Source organism: Suricata suricatta, chromosome 11, assembly GCF_006229205.1.
Source record: "Suricata suricatta isolate VVHF042 chromosome 11, meerkat_22Aug2017_6uvM2_HiC, whole genome shotgun sequence".
Lineage (NCBI taxonomy): Eukaryota > Metazoa > Chordata > Mammalia > Carnivora > Herpestidae > Suricata > Suricata suricatta.
Genome location: NC_043710.1, coordinates 18,457,379 through 18,475,921, shown reverse-complemented (window position 1 = coordinate 18,475,921; position 18,543 = coordinate 18,457,379). Strand labels below are relative to the sequence as shown.

The 18,543-nt window shown below is 49.1% G+C and overlaps 2 protein-coding genes across 9 annotated transcripts in view; both read left to right on the top strand.

Moving 5' to 3' along the window:
* ACCS (1-aminocyclopropane-1-carboxylate synthase homolog (inactive)) overlaps nt 1-17,255 on the top strand; it is a 27,981-nt gene extending 10,726 nt beyond the window's left edge. For 3 of the 7 annotated variants that reach the window (XM_029956200.1, XM_029956194.1, XM_029956195.1), the window contains 3 exons: nt 1,421-1,466; nt 1,549-1,690; nt 16,483-17,255. In XM_029956200.1, the coding sequence (XP_029812060.1) occupies nt 1,421-1,466; nt 1,549-1,690; nt 16,483-16,919 (625 nt within the window). In that variant the 3' untranslated portion in view covers nt 16,920-17,255. Of the gene's footprint in view, nt 1-1,420; nt 1,467-1,548; nt 1,703-3,483; nt 3,627-3,723; nt 3,896-4,012; nt 4,312-16,482 lie in introns of those variants that run through there. The other 4 variants (XM_029956199.1, XM_029956197.1, XM_029956198.1 and 1 more) reach the window with 4 other exon arrangements.
* EXT2 (exostosin glycosyltransferase 2) overlaps nt 11,391-18,543 on the top strand; it is a 136,071-nt gene continuing 128,918 nt past the window's right edge. Inside the window, exon 1 of one of the 2 annotated variants that reach the window (XM_029956193.1) lies at nt 11,391-11,553. The gene's annotated coding sequence lies outside the window, so the exon portion shown is untranslated. The remainder of the gene's footprint in view (nt 11,554-18,543) is intronic. The other variant, XM_029956192.1, reaches the window with a different exon arrangement.

The window sequence follows — 18,543 nt, the reverse complement described above, 5'->3', positions numbered from 1 at the left end:
CCCTCCCTCCCTCCCTCCCTCCCTCCCTCTCCATTTCTCCCTCCCCTCCCTCTCCATTTCTCCCTCCCTTTCTCTTTGCTCACTCCTCCCTCACTTCTTCCCTCCCTCTCTCCCTCCTACATTCCCTCCTCCCTCACTCACTCCTATACTCACTCACTCATTCATTTCTACACTCCCTCACTCCCTCTCTCTCTCCCTCCTTCCCTCACTCACTCACTCCTATACTCACTCCCTCCTCACTCATTCACTCACTCACTTACTCACTCTAAACTCCCTCCCTTCTTCCCTCACTCACTTTTATACTCCCTCCCTCACTCCCTCCCTCACTCCCTCCTTCACTCACTCATTCATTCACTTACTCACTCCTACACTCACTCCTGCACTGCCTCACTCGCTCACTCCTACACACACTCAGTCACTCCTGCACTCGCTGCTCACTCACTTCTACCCTCCCCCCCCCCCTCCCTCCTCCACTCCCTCACTCACTCTCTCAGAAAACCCTCCTGCAGCCTGTGCCAAGCACTTCCAGCTGTTTGGGCTTTTTCACTGAATTTGGTTTAAGCCAAGCATTTGTGCCGAAAACAGCTTTGGAGACTCTTAGTCCAGATCATCTGTAAAGTCTGTAAATCGACATTCGGAGATTCTAACCGATCCTGATATTTGTTCAAACCTTTGGACCCTGTGAAGTCCTTGCCATTGGTTCTCTTGGCCAGTCCTCACGAGGCCAGGTCGATGGTTGTTACTCCCCTTGGTTCATGGATCAGGAAAGTGAGACCCAGGGAAATAGTGACTTGCCATCCCCTCTGTGCCAGACGCTGTGCTGGGTGCTGGGGAGAGCTGTGAGCAGGAAAGGCATCGGCCCCTCTTGGGTGGGACTTCTATTTCTAGCCAGGAAAAAAATTTAGCAGCTAAATTACACAGTCCTTTGATTGTGGCCGTGGTAAGTGCTAAAAAAGAGAAGTCTGGGGAGCTGTGAAGGGATCTGCTGAGGGGCCCCCATTGGCCCGGGCTACTGGGAGGTGGTCAGAGAAGTGAGCTATGCTCTAGCTGAGGGATTGGCAAATATTTTTTGGATCAGATGGCAGATATTTAAGGCTTTATAGGCCATACGCTGTCTTCCGCAGCCCTGCCTCGTAGCACGAACGCAATCATAGACGGGTCGTACATGCAAAAGCATGGCTGTGTTCCAATAAAGCTTCATTTATAGAAACAGGCAGTGGGCTGGGTTTAGCTTGCAGGCTGTGGTCCGCTGCCTCTTGCTCTAAAGGATGTGTCGGAATTGCTGATTCAAGAGAAGAGACCAGAGCTTCTCTCAGAACTAGAACCAGATCCATGCATCCATCTCCTCATTTGTTCAGCCGAACACGCATGAGCTTGTGGGATCTGTGTTGCCTCTGTTTCCACACTGTGCTCTCTGCAGGTTGCCAGACCCCCAGAGGACGCACGTGATGTGGGCAGCCAGCAAGGTAGGCTCCTGGCTGGCGTCGGGGATGTCGGGGAGGTGAGGGGGTGGAGAGGTGGGTGGAACCAGCTGCCCTTCTCCTGCAGGACTTCGGGATGTCCGGGCTCCGCTTTGGCACACTCTACACAGAGAACCGGGACGTGGCCACTGCGGTGGCCTCTCTCTGCCGCTATCACGGCCTCAGTGGCTTGGTCCAGCACCAGATGGCACAGCTGCTCCGGGACCAGGGTGACTGCCTGGGGCTCGTCCCTTGAGAATCGGGGGGAAGGTTGTAGTCAGTTGGGGACTGGCCAGGGATCACGGGGGCTTCTTGCATGAAAGGAATTTAGAGTGGTGTTTGGGGGTCCCAGGCCCACGACTGGGTTCAGACCTGGCTTAGGCACTCCCTGGCTGTGTGGCACGTTCCTTCCCCTCCCCAAACCTCAGTTACTGTGATTTGTCCATTAACAATAGGACCTGACATACTGAGACACTTGGTCAATGTGAACTCATGCTTTTAAAACTTTTTTTAATGTTTATTTATTATTGAGACAGAAACAGAGCAGGAGTGGGAAAGGGACAGAGAGAGAGGGAGACACAGAATCCGAAGCAGGCTTCAGGCTCTGATTTGCCAGCACAGAGCCCAATGCAGGGCTTGAACCCACAAACGTGAGATCATGACCTGAGCCAAAGTTGATCCCTTAACCAACTGAACCACCAGGCGCTCCCTTTTTAAAAAACATTTTTTTAAATGTTTACTTATTATTGAGACAGAAACAGCATGAGGGACAGAGAGAGAGGGAGAATGTGAACTCATTATGATTAGCTGTGAGCACTTAAAATAAGTAGAAGCCACAGAGGAATAAGTGGCTAAAGGGAAGTCTCTCTTTGTGAGGATCTCAGATGGTCTGGATAGCAAAGGTGGTCTGTGATTGGCACCGTTTACTGAGCCCCGCTAGATGTTCTCAGTGCACTTTCACTCGTCCCTCCCCTGAATCCTGGGAGTCAGATATTCCTGTATTTTCCTTGATATTTTGTAGATGAGGACATGAGGACCAGATCCCATACACCTGCCATAAATAGCTAAAATTTTAAAAAACAGCGACACCATCAAGTGCTGGCAAGGGTGACAGGGGCTGGAACTCTCACGCGCCGCCCCGCGAATGCAGGAAGGCGCAGCCGCTTTGGAAACCATTGGCAGTTGCTTATGGAGTCAGGCACACGCTTACCAAATGGCCCAGCAGTCCTTCTCCCAGCTCTTCACCCTGACTGTCACACAGAACCCACTATGTGAATATTTATAGCTGCTTTATTCACAGTCACCTCACACTGGAAACCCCCCAAATGTCCTTCCGGGCATGAATGGGGGGACAGACGGAGGCCCATCCGCACCACGGAATACGGCTCTGGGATAAAATCCAAGGCAGCACAGGCTGAGCTCAAAGGCGCTGAGAGGAAGGGGCCAGTCTCAAAAGATGACAGGATGTATAATTCTGCTTATGTGATATTCTAGGAAAGGCAGAATTCGAGTGACAGAGAACACACCAGTGGTCGTGGGGAACATGGGGGAGACGTGACTACAAACAGCATGAGGGTGTTCTGCGGGGCGAGGAATTGTTGGGTGTCCTGCTCGTGGGGGGGGGGGGAGTTATACAAATCTGCATGTGTTAAAACTCATCAGATGGGACACCACAGAAAGTTAATAGAAAAGGTGAGGATGGGGAGGTGAAGCTGCCCAAGGCCCCATGCGTCTGCAGCGGCTGGGGCAGCCCGAACCTCAGAAGCATTGCTTTGTGAGTGCACCAGCCTTGGGGAAGGGTCTGCTTCCCGAGGGACTTGGTGTCTGCAGGACCGGAGCTGTCCAGCCAGGTATCTGGATTTCAGGTGCTTCATACCAGATACTGAATCTTCCCATTATCCCCATCATCCTGCTGGAGGAAGGGTCCTGGCAGCTCATGGCCTTTTTCTCGTCAGTGTTTCAACTTGTGGGACAGAGTGGAGGATTGATGAGAGCTTTATTTTTTGGCTTCTTTTGTGCCCAGACTGGATCAGCCAGGTGTACTTGCCGGCGAACCATGCCCGGCTCAAGGCTGCCCACACGTATGTGGCAGGAGAGCTCCGGGCCCTGGGGATCCCCTTCCTGAGTGGTGGGGCAGGCTTCTTCTTGTGGATAGACCTGAGGAAGGTAATGCAGGTGGTGAAGGGGCGGGGGTCGCAGGCTGGGACGGAGTTTAAGTCTCCCTCCGGAGGGGAGGGGCAGGGCTGTCTCATTTGCATCCCAGGCCCCTCCCACCCTTCAGTACCTGCCAGAGCCCACCTTTAAGGAGGAAATGCTGCTCTGGCGTCGCTTTTTGGACAACAAGGTGTTGCTGTCCTGTGGCAAGGCCTTCGAGTGTAAAGAGCCTGGCTGGTTCCGCTTGGTCTTCTCAGACCAGGCCCACCGGCTCTGCCTGGGTAAGCGGTGTCGCCCCTCGCCTCGCCCTTCCACCCGCCTTCCCTCCTGGGGTCCTGCCTGTGGCTCCAGCGGCCCACCCAGCAATCAGTGCCAGTGTGACCCTCCCTTCTTCCCAGGAATGCAGAGGGTCCGGTGGGTGCTGGAGGGCAAACCCCAGGTGCCAGAAGACTCCCCTTCCTATCAGAGCCAGGAGCCAGGGGGCCAGTGCAGGTGAGCTGGTCGGTGCCTGGTGACAGCAGGGCCTTGCAGACACCAGCGACCGAGCCGTCTGGGGCCGTGAAGACTGTTGGTGGGCGAGCCAACTGCGGGAGGGCACCTGGCTTGGCCTTGTCCCCTTCAGCAGCAGCGAGAGACCCCTCCTGTGGCGTTTTGGCATGGCCCCACCCCCTCTATTAAACAGACTGGGAGAAAGAAACTAGAAGCCTACCTTGTGAGTAATTTACAGAATGGAGGCGTCGTGACTGCTCCCAAGCACAGCCCTTACCGCCCCCCCCCCACTCGCCCCCAGGATGCGGAAAGAAAACAACATGTACCTTCTTTCTTCCTTCTTCTTCGTTGCCAGGGAAACCGGTTAGAGGGACAGCACAGATGAGAGAGAATATGCCCATGAAATAAACAAGAGTGATGGTCCCCAAACTGCCAGGAGAAGGGAATTAATTCCACATGTTCAGCTTGTCCTCCCCACATTAGGATGTGTGGGTCCCCTGTGCACCTGGGACCTGGGACAGGCCTCTGCTCTGTCCACAGTGAACCAGACCCCCATGCCCATGACCGGGAAGTGCTTCTCCGCCTCCCGGTGCTCGTTCCTTCTTCCTGGCAAGGATGCTCTGCCTGAGTGATCTAGCCATGACTGGGGGGTGGGGATACAGGCTGGACCTTGAACCAAGGCTGGCCTTTCTATCCTATGCATGCAAAGGGCCGCTCACCCCTTCTCCAGGGGTGTTTTAGTCCAGGACCCAGATGAGCTTTCTGAACTGATTACATAAAGCTTTGTGCTGAGGACCCTTCTCCGGTGTCTCCACTCCTGATAAGAAAAGCTGTCTCTTTCCAGGTTTTTGTTTGAAGAGAATGTCAGTGCAATCAGGGTTTCCTTTCTGTAAACCGTGGTATTCGGAAACGGTTTGGCTTTCTTCCTGTCTTTCTGCTTTTTGTGTTTTCATTCCTTCTCCCTGTCTTTTCTTGAATACCTTCCGTGTGCCAGCCACTGTGCTGGCAGTGTCTCTTCATTGCTTCTCACTGTAACAACCCTGGGAAGCTGACATTATTATCCCCTGCTTGAGTCCAGCTCCAGCAGGTCCAGGGCTCCCTGAAGGATGGACAGTGTCGGCGAGAGAGAGTGAGAGAGCCTCGAGGTTCTTTCTGCTCACCAGGCAGACATCTCTGCACTGACCAGAGAGTCAGCTTTATTTATGGTAAAAAGTGTATGGGGTACAAAACAGAAGTGGCACTTGCCTTAAACAATGATTTCTGATGACAAATTCTTTGGTATGTAAAAATTTCCTAGAACATAGATTGGTAGAAGACTCATGCATAAAATTTATCAATAGTGACTGATGTAGGTGACTTATCATATGGGGAAGGAAGGGATCTTCAGCATTGAAATACAAGGCAATGTTTTTAGCATAGCAAAGGCAAGAGTTAGTTCTTTGTGAGCAGGGGTCAATAGCCTGTGTTCTTGAGAAAAAGAAAAACAGGTTTCTCAGAAAATGTAATATTTGCTCCCATAAACACAAAAGAAGAATTTCCTATAAGAAGTTCCTTCACAAGGTACAATTAGCATATTTTAAGATGAAGGGATAAGTCACTCCTGATACCAGTCAACAAGGTGCCTTGGGGGTCAGTGCTTAAGCAAATATAATTGAGTGGGGGGTAGACATCATCCCCATCTGATGGCGGAGGCCTTGCAAACCCACCTTACCTCACAAGGAGTTTTTTCAAATTTAGTGAGTTCAGAAATGGCTTCCAGCATCTCCCTTTTTTATTTTTTAAATGAAGGTGGTATAGCTCAATGTTTACCCTGTGAAAGCCTCCATTAGTTATTTTAAAGAAACAGGGAACAAGGTATGAAATGAGCACCAATACTCCAGCCACTATGCCAACATTTGTCAGGAGTGAAATTAGTTCCTGAGAATTAAAGAGGTTCTGTGTCCCTTGCAGAAAGGAGGTTGCAATCTGTGAAGGAGAGATAAAGTTAGCAACGGTTTGTCAATCCGATGGCAAAGAGTAAGGGCAGTCTGTCTCATCGACCGGTGATTCCTCCAGCTTCTGCCAGGCGTAGACCAGCTACCTTCCGGGGTGTGGCTGGACAGGGCTGGAGATCTCAGGGGCCAGTGTCTCTTTGAGGGTCAGTTTAAGCAGGTTGGCTGGACTGGATCACCTTGCCAGGTTGAGGGTTTTGAGTTGGCCTACTTAACTCCAGAGTGATGGACCCATGGGGTGACACCTGAAACTTTAAGAGCTGAGTCCTTTGTTTAGCTGTATATCTGTGAAGTCCACATCTAAGCCTTTGAAAGGGTGACCCCCTCCTTTAAGTAAACCAGATCTCCTGGGTTTATATGGAGTGGGTTTCTAGTAAATGTCAGATCAGGTTTAGGGAGGATATGGTTTGCATATTTAGAGATCCGTCCTGTATTCCTGTTTAAATAATCGTATGCCCAAGGGGTCTTATTATCATCCCCACAGAATAACAAGCACAAAGATTATGTATACCTGAAATACTGTAATAATTTTTCTGAAGGTTACCTCAAGTTATCTAATTTAGGGAAACAACAAAGATTTAAAGACAGTCAGAACTGGAATTTAACATGTATAACAGTGCGTTGTTGAAACATAGTTTTTCTCTTTTAAAAAACAAAGACCCATTTCCAGAGAAAGCCAAATCAAGACCAATGCATTTCTAGAACAAGTCCAGTCTTAACAAGCCTGGACTAAATATTTACATAAGCTCAGCAAGAATAGGGATTGTTCGTGAGGACCTTTTAAAGCTTGCTTTGCTGGGACCTTGTATAAGGAATCTCCAGGTTGAACTTTTAGTACCCTCTCCAGGCCAGAAGCCAAGCTTGCAATACTTGTAGAATTGGGCGAATTCTTCACGAGGTCCCCAAGGTAGGCTGAGGTTCCTGCACCTGCCAGGAAGTGACCTTCTGTACTCACCTGGGGAGGCTGCTGGGAACTCTGTGAGCAAGGGGTCCAGCCGACATTTCCCAGAGGCTTTATGGCTCCATGTTTTATAAAGTCAACCTCAGTTCCTTAAAGCTGTCTGGTCATATCTGAGTCTATGCATGACTCTCAAATAGGACATCCTGGTCTAAGCCTTGGTAAAATAACCAGTATTTCCAGTGGTATCCTGCTACAAAATGGACAGATTCTTCTTGAATTTATGCAAACAATTGTAATCACCATGAAAGAAAGAATACTCACTGGGAGCTTTTGAATTTTAGAGGGTAGAGGTAGAAAAGATAAATGCTTCAGTTTACAAATGAATACTTTATGACATTTCTGTATATCTTAGATATCTTAAGATAAATTTCCTTAATCTGGATAAGCAAACATTAGAGAACCAGCAATATTTTCAACAAGAGTCACAAAACTATAACCTTCCTCAATTCATTTAGTCCCATGTTCCTAATCTTTGTTCAGTTTGAAAGCAGCTCTTTAGCTCTGGAAATTTTTACTCATTTCAGTATGAATCTTAAAGATGTCAAATACCTGTATTTGTTTTAAAAGTCCTTTTTATAAATCTCTTTGAAGAAGATACACATTTTGTGAGAGAATAAGAACAATTATAAATGACAAAGTCTCAGAGATGGATATTGTTCAAGATCTGATGAGAGTTCATTACAATGCAATTGACAAAGAAATTTTGTTATTTCTGTGACACATAACACTTTAAGTAATCAGAATATTAAGTAATGGCTTTATACCAAATCATTAAAACTTTAGGAATTGCATATATATTTGGACAGTGGCATTTACCCATGTAATACAACTTAAGGTTTTCTTTCTTTCTTTCTTTCTTTCTTTCTTTCTTTCTTTCTTTCTTTCTTTCTTTCTTTCTTTCTTTCTTCCTTTCTCTCTCTCTCTCTCTTTCTTTCTCTTCTTTTCTTTCTCTCCTTTCTTTTGTTATTTCTTTCTTCCTTTTCTTTCTTTCTCTTTCTTTCTCTCTCTCTCTCTCTCTCTCTCTCTCTCTCTCTCTCTCTCTCTCTCTTTCTTTCTTTCGAATGGGTACAAGCAGGGGAGGGACAGAGGGATAGGGAGAGAGAATCTTAAGCAAACTCGGTTCTATCAACACAGAGCCCCACACGGAGCTCCATCTCACAAACCGTAAGATCATGACCAGAGCCACTTAACCAACTGAGCCCCCCAGGTGCCCCAGGCACCTTTCTTCTGATGGGCTTACTTTTCATGTGCTCATTCTGAATCGTGAGCTTACATTTGTTTGGGTTTCTGGGCAGTCTGTGTGGAGGCATGACCCAAGGGGCAGGGGGGGGTTTGGTGGTGGTGGGGATTTATATTTCCTTCTTCAGGAGCCGCCAATCTGGGTTGGTGACACTTCATGTTATTCTCTAGGTTTGGAGCTTTCTGGACCATGCTGGTAACATAAATTGAAATCCCACGTCATTGTGAAGCCTAGGGTTAAACATCCTCAGTAGAGACTTTTCTTTGTCCGCTCTCTGGAAAAATCAGCTTTTTGGTTTGTTGTTGCTGAAGCTGAGTCCATTTTTCCAGGCTTCCGTCTCAACATCCTGGCTTTGCATGAGCTTCTCGGTATCAACTCCCCGCCTTGTATACCCAACTTGTAGCTTCACCACTCATTTTTCTCACTGTGCTTCGTTTCCGGCTCCTGTGTATTTTCTTTACTCTTTTTGTGAGCTCAACTACCCACCTGACAGAGTGTTCATTATATTCGTTGTGGTATTAATAGGTGTTTTCTCATCCTCCAGGCTGCCTGCCAGTGTTGGTAAAGCAAGAGCCTATATAAAATACCACAGAACGATTCTTTCAGAGGCTTTTTCCTTGGAGATTATACCTTTCTTTGTTTTTTGCAAACTGCTGTCATTTACAGGAAGTGGAGAATGTGCACACAGGCGATTCTTCCTGCTGGGAACCTCGCTTTCCCCTGATGATGCTATGGGCCTTGAAAGCCACCTCTTTTCTAACTCCCACCTTTGCTTTTCCTGTCTTCCTGGGTAGGTGGGGATAGGTGCGGTCTCTGCTTTTTTTTCTTTCTGTACTTCAAAGCGAGTAACGAAACATCTTTCTACAGCCTCTCCTCTTTTAGCCACTGACCACTAAGACTTTTCTACCTTCTCATAGGCTTCAGACCTGGCTTAAAGCTTTATTCCCCACTCTTCTCTGCTGTCACCCTCAGCTGCTGTACTCAGCATTTAGATCACTTTCTTTTTTTTTTTTTAATGATTTTTTAAAAAGTTTTTAATGTTTTATTTATTTGTAATACAGAGAGAGACAGAGCATGAGAGGGGGAGGGGCAGAGAGAAAGGAGACACAGAATCTGAAGACAGGCTCCGGGCTCTGAGCTAGCAGTCAGCACAGAGCCTGATGCGGGGCTCGAACCCATGAACCATGAGATCATGACCTGAGCCAAAGCCGGAGGCTTAACCGACTGAGCCACCCAGGCACCCCTGTACTCAGCATTTATACGGCTTCTAACATCACAGCTTCTGTGCTTTCTTATCTCCAAGCACTGGCATGGCTTCTACCCCTAGAAAAGTAGCCACATTGTTGCAGTTACACTGGATTAAAAAACTCTTGGTCTTTCTGATGGCTTCTCCTTCTTTTACATCTCCTCCTTCTCATCCGGGCTTTTGCTCATGACGTTTTCTCTGTCTGGAATGCCCTATTCACAGTAAAGATATTAACTCTTGGGTGAAGTCTTCCCACATCTTTGCAACTGGATGTGATTGCTTTCTCTTTCGAGCCCTGTAGCACTTTGTGAATATTCTCCCGTGCCACTTGTCACCCTCTGTTTTGGCTAATCTCGCTTGTGTACTTATCTTATTCTGTTGAGCTCCACCTAGTGCCTGGGCACTCTTTATTCAATTCACTGAGCACTTACTGTGTGCCAGGCACTGTATATGTCTAGGGTTATAAAGAGTAAATAAGATAGATTCCTCAGAGGCTGTGCCTAACAGGTCTTTAACACAGGAAGTCCTCATTTAATGAAAGAATAATGATTAATGAAAAGCATATATATTATAGGTGTATTTAATGCAGAGGAAGGAAGAGAAGAAAAAATACTTTCCATCTTTCCATTTATCAAATGGGGTGTACGTACCTGTGCCAAATTTCTCATGGTTTGGGGAAGACGTGGACTTGGAGGGCAGAGCAATACTCCCTTGGATGTGGAGAAGCAGAATGTGGGTTTCCCATCTTCAGAATACTCTCATCCCAGGCTCCCTGGGTCTGTGACAAGCAGGCGTTAACTCACAAGAATGTCCATGGGATCACTGGTGGGATGGGAACCCCCAGTCTCCAGACTCGGAACATTCCCAAGAATAGGGAAGCTGTAAGGGACAACTTCCACCAGATGGCGCTGAGGGATAGCTGGGCCTCCATTGGATTTGGCTTCTGCCGCCAGTTACCTGTAAACGGCACAAGCTCAAAGGCGACATCTCATTAACCTTCAATAACACCACTCCGCATTTTGATTTAATTTTTTAGACTCCTCTTGTGCCTTCTGACAGGGGTTTTACTGTGCCTGTATGAGGCTAGATCATGTAAATCATACAAAAAACCAAAACAAAACAATCTCTTTGCCCCATTTCTACCTTCACAATTAGTGCCCCCAAAAGTGTTCTTGCTTCTTGGATTCCTTCCAGAAAAAAAAAAAAATCATACTTACGCTTGAATATAAACATCCACACACATATTTTATCTCTCCTGTTTTCGTATAAATATATTTTACAGAAAAGGGATCATACTTGTCACTGTTTTAGAGCATGCTTTCATATTAACACACCTTGGGGATGATTTCTATCCCGACATATATATGCATTCTCACATGATTCTATTCTAATCATAACTTTTTCCATAGTTTATTTTGCTGGTTTCCGGTTTTCAGCTACTATTAGGGACAGTGCTGTAATGAGTAATTCTGGTAAACGTTGTCGAGAATACCTGTGGGGGAAAATCCATGCAGAGGGATTGGAGGGGCAAAGTTGCGGGCATTGCACGTTTGATGGATCCTGCCAAATTGTTCTCCAGAAATCTGAACCCTCACCAGTGCTGATTGTAATAAAACGTTTACGTCTGTGTCAGTTTCATAAGCGAAGCATGGTGCCTAGCTTTTTGGGTCTGCAGTTGCTTTGATTATGAGCCTGCTGGTCTTTGCATGAGAGTTGCAACGTGGAACCTGAGCTGCGCCTGCCAGCCTAGGAGACATCCTAAGCGGTGCCCTGACTCCTCCTGTCCAGCAGGGGGCGCGGGCCCGGCCGCCCCCGCATGCGCAGTGCGTTGGGTGTCAGACGTCGCCAAGTCCCGTCGGTGGCGCCTCGCTCCCCGCTCGCTCGCGCAGACCCGGGGCCGGCGGTGGCGGCCGGCGACTCCGCGCGATCCCTCCTGGGCGGTCGTGGCTTGCGCCCCGCGGCATGCGCCGGTGACCGAGCGCGGTGCCGAGCGAGAGGCAACCGTGGCCGAGGTAAGCGCGGCTCGGAAAGGCCTCGGGGGGCAGTGGCCGAGTCGGGCCGGGCCGCGGGGAACCGCGGGCCGCGCGGAGGCCTGAGGGCGGTGAGAGGCGACCCCACCCCCGCGGGGCCTCTCGCTACTTGTCCAGCCGTGGGAGCGCTTTGATATCCGCGGCGCCTTCTCCGGTCCCCTGGCCCGCCCCGCGCTTGGGTGCCCACCTGTCTCCCTTGCCCACGCCTACCCCCGCCCGCACCTTTCCTCTCTTTCTGGACCCCGCAGCTTCCTTTCCCGCAGGGCCCACCCTGCGCTGTGACCTCTGCCATCCCGCTGCCACCTCCGTCCCGCGAGTTGCGGGGCTCTGCTTCCCCGCAGGGCGCCTTCTGGCTTGCTGGGCTCCCCCGTGGCCTGTGGCATCCTGGCAGGTTCTGGAGCACTGTGCCCCAGCGCGGAAAGAAGCCTGGTGGGGAAGGTGGCCGAGGATGCCCTGACTTTGGGTGTCGGTTCGAAGCCCAGAGGCGTTTGGAGGTTTACTGCTGGCGGTGGGAACCAGATCTATGCGTACAGTTTGGGGGCTCAAACGATTGCTTGGTGTAACTTACTGTGTAACTTACTGGGAGCTGCTCATCTGGAAGGGTTCTTGACTTGCTCCTTGTCTGAAGATGCCTTGAAATAGAAATATGCCAATTTTATTTTTTTAAATATTTTTTGATGCTTATTTATGTTTGAGAGAGAAACAGAGTGTGAGCAGGGGAAGGGCAGAGAGTGAGGGAGACACAGAATCCGAGGACGGGCTCTAGGCTCTGAGCTGTCAGCACAGAGCCTGACGCGGACCTCGAACCCACCGGTGAGATCGTGACCTGAGCTGAAGTCGGATGCTTAACCTACTGAGCCACCCAGGCGCCCCAAACATGCCAATTTTAACTCCAGTCAGTTGAGTGCTCTAAGGACTTCCCTTGGACTTGATTTGTAAATTTCAGAGCTCAGTGGCTATTCGCCGAAGTATATGAGTCAGTTTCCAGCATCTCTCACTTCCGCTGACTTAAGCCTTTTGGCTGCATGTGTTGGGTATGGATAGGTTTGGGTCCGTCAAGTTATGCTGACTTTGCTAATTGAGGAGTGAAAAAGGTAGATCTAATCTCGTGTTTTAAAGGTAATTAGGGGAGTAATGGAGTTTGAGAGCTCAGGCTCCAGAGCCAGACTACCACCCTCCAAATCCTAGCCGTGGCATTTTCTAGTTTTGTGATGTTTTTCAAGTTCCTTAGCCTCCCCGTTGCACTTTTCCTGTCTGAAAAATGAGGGTAATAATAGCTTGTCACATGGCACTGTTAGATTGATTAAATTAACACAAAAATTCTTAAAACAGATTGTAGCACATAGTAAGTCCTCAATAAAATTATTAACATATGTACTGTATTATAATTCCCACAAAGAAGCACTTCCCCCTCCCTTGAAAACTATTTTTAGGGACAGCCAGCTATAATATAACTTTAATGATAAAGAACCCTATCAGGTGAGTCAGTGAATTGTAGATTTTCCTGCCTTTGCGAATATTTGTTTTTTTTTTTGTTCTGTTTTGTTTTGTTTGCAGGCACAATTGGTTCCAATATAGCAGTGGCCCTGGGAGTTCAGTTGTGAGGGCTTTTCTAAAAAGGTTAAGACAAGAGATTGTGACTCAAAGCATTGGACTAAATGGATTGGAGATGGCCTGAAGCACCAAGGAAAGGGTTGTCCAGACACATTTTAGGACTGAATAGTTCCAGGAACAGAAAATGCAGCTCATCCTGACAGTAGAGTGGAGTTAAAAGGTTTTTCCAGTGACTCAGTGCTTGACAGCTAGCCCGCTGATTCCAGTGTTTTGCAGGGACACGTTTGCTGTGTTTCAAGGAAGATAAAGTTTGTAGGGGCTTTCTTGTGAAGTTCTCATGTGGTCCGGGTTCTGGTATGACATGGACCATTACTTAGCAGAAGATTCCTTTCAGTCTGTCATCTTCCCAGGAGCTCAGCATCAGGGGCTTTGAACATGGCCGTGGTAGTGAGTGTCCTCTCTGGATGGAAGGATTATTCCTTGTTTCCTTGGGTGATGGTTTTGGGGGGTACATCCTTCTGTGCGTCAGTGTTGTGGAAACTGACTGTAAGGACATGACAGCCAGTAGAAGAGACAGACTGGCAAGTACTTATTTTTATTTTTATGTTTATTTTTGAGAGACAGAGCGTGCGCTGGGGGAGGGGCAGAGAGAGAGAGGGACACAGAATCCAAAGCTGAGCTGTCAGCACAGAGCCCAGTGTGGGGCTCGAACCTGTTAACCATGAAATCACGACTTGAGCTGAAGTGGGACGCTTAACGGACTGAGGCACCCTGCTGCCCCCCAGACTTACAGATATTTAATATAATGTATCAGGTACTGTGATGAGGTACGTAAAAGGCACGTGGGTGCTTACCAAGAAGGTTCTCTATTTCTGCAACACCACTGAGTAAGGAACTTCCCCCCATCTCTCATTCTTTCCTTCGCTTTTTCATTTAAGGCTTCCCCCCTCATTTTAAAATAGTTTTTATTCCACTTCAGGCGCTCACCGTATCTCTCAGTTGTTTGGCAAAAACTTGTGGGAGCTTGCTTAGCCTGTGCAGGGCATGCCTTGGAAATGTGAGTTTGTATCTCGGAATAGCCCTCAGCGGGGGGTGGGGGGGGTGGCTTCAGGGGGTGAATGCCGCAGCTTCCGGTCCTTCGAAGCGACAGTTGGGAAGTGTGTTCTGGACAGCTCTGCAGAGGGACCCTTCTGCGGAGGACAGCTCGGTGCGTCACCTGAATGGCTTTCTGTTCTCTCCTCGGTCCCTCACTCTGTCTCCGTGGACTGCTGATCTGCCAGCTGCCTGCTTTCAAGTTCTTCTTAGTTTGGCACAACAGATGCTGAGACCATTGGTGCCAGAGGTGGCTCTGGAAAGCCAGCCCCGAGACTCATATTGTGACACTGGAGTCCTACACCCCCAGGTGGCAACGAGGCCCCCTCGGCTGGTGTTGGTAACCCCAGGGACCTTCTGGCATCGCCGTCATGGGACTTTTGCCCGCGGCGGGAGGGATGCAATTCAGGTAGGAGGGGAAGCAGGCCTGGCACAGGGGCTCTAGCGCTTGAGCAGTGTATGGACAATGGTGACAACAAGGCTAGTGGACTGGGCTGTCTCTTGTCTTCTTCCTTGGAGCCTTGAGGCAAGGTCAGGCCAGATGTCAACTCGGGATACACTGTGAGAGCCAGAGGGCCCCTCGGCAGCGTCTCCTGAACAGAGCTTAATCATAATCATGGCAGAATTGCAGAGGAGGCCGAATGCACAGCTTTGGCAGGTGGCATCTGCTAAAGTCAGGCGTGAGACCGGCGTGGAGATATTTGGGAGGAGCGCTGAGAACTTTGAGCTCCCAGATTTCCTTGGATCCTTTGGGCTAGCAGAAGAATCCACTGCTTTGTGGACACTCTGCAAAGACCTCGCTTAAGGCTGTTGCCTTGCAGGATGGTGTTTATCGTCCTCAAGATCTGCCTCCCTGCCCCCCCACCCCCCACCCCCGACCTCTGCGCTGCCAAGCGGGTAGGTACAGTCCCTGCTGCTGGGGCAGTAGCCTCTGTATGGAGAGGCCTGCAGGACCTGGCTCCCAGGAAGGAGCCGGGGCTGGGGGCGCACGCGTGTGCATGTGTGCGTGAGCCTGAGGGCGTCAGGGGTGGCGTCGCAGTGCCTGGGACTGTGTGGCTTCGGGAGCGTTCTCTCGGGATTCAGGATCTAACTAAGGATCTTGCAAGAGCGACTGGAGCCAGTCTGCTGGACAGACTCCTTGAAACTTGGACATGACAAGGATCGGCACTGCTGGTTCTCAGCTAGGGGTGATTTGGCCTCCCCACGGGACATTTGGCGATGTCTGGATATGGTGCGGGTTGTTTCTGCCTCCCCGCAGAAAAGGATGATCTGGCTCTAAATGTCAGTGGTGCTGGAGGGCCTGGCCTACAGCAGAGCAGGTGGAGATGCCAGAGCCACCTTCACAGGGTGTTGAGGAAGGGATCAGGGGTGTAGGGAGGCGGAGATTTTAAATCGACTTATTACTTGAGGCTGGTGTTCCCAGGAGGGCTCACCCCTTTCTCTCTGGTAACACGAATACCCAGAGGAGGCCAGCATCTTTGAGAAGCGTGGTGTCAGCTGTGCCCTGTGGGCCAGAACTGACTTCAGAAGGTGTGACATGGAACTGGGTTCCCAAGGATCTGTGAGGATGATGGGATTTGATGTGGCAGGGGCCAGGTGGTGGCACTGACCATCAGTGGCATGGTAGGCCAGCATGCATGGTGGGCTGTAAGGCCCAACTTGCAACCGATGTGTCTTGACCCTCAGCGATGCTAACAGAGTATGGTATTCTTTTTGGGGGGAGGGGCAGAGAGAGAGAGAGAGAAATCCCAAGTAGGCTCTACATAGTCAGCATGGAGCCTGATGTGGGGCTCGAACTCACAGACCATGAGATCATGACTTGAGCTGAAACCAAGAGTTGGACCCTTAACCTGTGGAGTCACCCAGGCACCCCTAGAGTATGGTGTTCTTCTTTAAATTAAAAAAAATTTTTTTAATGTTTCATTTATATTTGAGAGAGAGAGAGAGAGAGACAGGGTATGATCTGGGGAGGGGCAGAGAGAGAGAGAAACACCAAATCCAAAGCAGGCTCAAGGCTCTGAGCTGTCAGCACAGAGGCCAACGGGGGGCCTGAATTCGTGAAACACGAGATCATAATCTGAGCTGAAGTCAGGTGCTCAACCAACGGAGCCACCCAGGCGCCCCTATGGTATTCTTAAGGGCAGTATAGGTGGTCAGCCAACTGGGGTGTTGCTTGACTTGTTTTACCAGAAAGAAGACCCAGGAGTGGGCAGGTAGAAGCCTGGTGTCAGCTGTTGTCATGGAGAAATCACTGTTCATCCTCAGTTTTCAGACATGAGCTCAGACCCGTATCCTGTGGATTGAGAGGGAGGCTGGATCTCTTTGAAGAGGACCTTGCACCATCCCTGCAAATACAGACAGATGTCCACGCAGCCCTTCCTCAGGAAACTGCAGTCTTTGTCAGACTAACAGTCCATCCGGGAGAGTTTAATACCCAGATGTTTTGGGGGTTGTTGGGTCGAGAGCATGAGCTGATAATAATGCCAGGCAACCCTCAAGCCGCAGTGGGCAGGAGCTGGGAGGTAAATGCCTTAGGCTCTCATCCTTCGGCGGGACGGGGTAGTCTGCGTGATTCCTCGGGGCTTCCCAGCACTCCCACTGGCCCTTTTCCCACTGCAGTGACTGGCTTAAATCGCACACCTCTTTTTCGCTTTCCCTCCTTCCCTGTCTCTCGCTTGTTGCTAGCCACTCTGGCTTTCTGAGATCACCTCCCGAGTAAGTAAACTACCTGCCCCCCCATCCTTGTCTCTGGTTCTTTTTTGTGGGCGTGGCTGGGGGACCAAACTGACGAGTAGAAGCAAACTGTGAAGCCTAGGAACTCACCTAGAGCATCAGCTCCTCCCTCTCCAGCCTTCTGCTGAGCACCTGGGACTCCGGAGCCTGTTCACATTCCCCCCAGGCGGGTCCTGTGGCTCTGGGTCCCTGCCAGCATGGGGGGCGGGGGTTGATTCTTACAGTTCTTGTGCTCGCGGGAAGGTGTGTCTCATTGTGGTTGTGCTTTCCCTGATTAATGAGAATAAACGTGTTTTTCAAAAGTTGATGGGCCGTTTTTGTTTTCTCTGCTGTGAAATTCCTGTTTAAGTCTTTTGTCCAATTTTCTGTTCTTTTTTTAATATTTATTTATTGAGAGAGAGAAAGAAAGAGAGACAGAAAGAATGAGCAGGGGAGGGGCAGAGAGAGGGGGAAAAAAAGAGAATCCCAAGCCGGCTCCACACTTCTAGCACAGAGCCTGACATGGGGCTTAGTCTCACGAGCTGAACCGTGAGATTATGACCTGAGCTGAAATCAAGAGTTGGATGCTTAACCGACTGAGCCATCCAGGCGACCCTCTTATTGTGTCTTTTTAAAAAAATATTTATTTATTTATTTATTTATTTATTTATTTATTTATTTATTTTTGAGAGAAAGAGTGTGTGAGCGAGCAGGAGAGGGGTAGAGAGAGAGGGAGACACAGAATCTGAAGCAGGCTCCGAGCTGTCAGCACGGATCCTGATGTGGGGCCCAGACTCATGAACCGCAAGATCATGACTTGAGCTGAAATGGGATGAGAGAGACGGAGAGAGAGAGTCCCAAGCAGACTCCATGCTGTCAGCACAGAGCTCGGGGCTTGAATCCATAAACTGCGAGATCATGACCTAAGCGGAAACCAAGCAAGAGTCAGGTGCTCAATCCACTGAGCTACCCAGGCACCCGATGAACAAAAATTCTTAATTGTGACACAGAATTTATTTATCATTTTATCTTTTTATGGTTTGCACTTTTTTTTTTGTATTTTGCTTTATTTTTTAAAAATAGTTTATTGTCAAATTCGTTTCCATACAATACCCAGTGCTTCTCCCCACAAGTGCCCTCCTCCATCACCACCACCTCTTTTCCCCCCTCCTCTTTCCCCCCTCAGCTCGTTTTCAGTATTGAATAGTCTCTCAAGTTTTGCATCCCTCTCTCTCCCCAACTCTCTTTCCCTCTTCCCCTCCCCCTGGTCCTCCATTAGTTTTCTCCTGTTCTTCTGTTAGACCTATGAGTGCAAACATATGGTATCTGTCCTTCTGCGCCTGACTTATTTCGCTTAGCATGACACCCTCGAGGTCCATCAACTTTCCTACAAATGGCCAGATTTCATTCTTTCTCATTGCCATGTAGTATTCCATGGTGTATATAAACCACATCTTCTTGAACCACTCATCAGGTAATGGACATTTAGGCTCTTTCCATGATTTGGCTATTGTTGACAGTGCTGCTATGAACGTTGGGGTACATGTGCTCCTATGCATCAGCACTTCTTTATCCCTTGGGTAAATCCCTACCAGTGTTATTGCTGGGTCATAA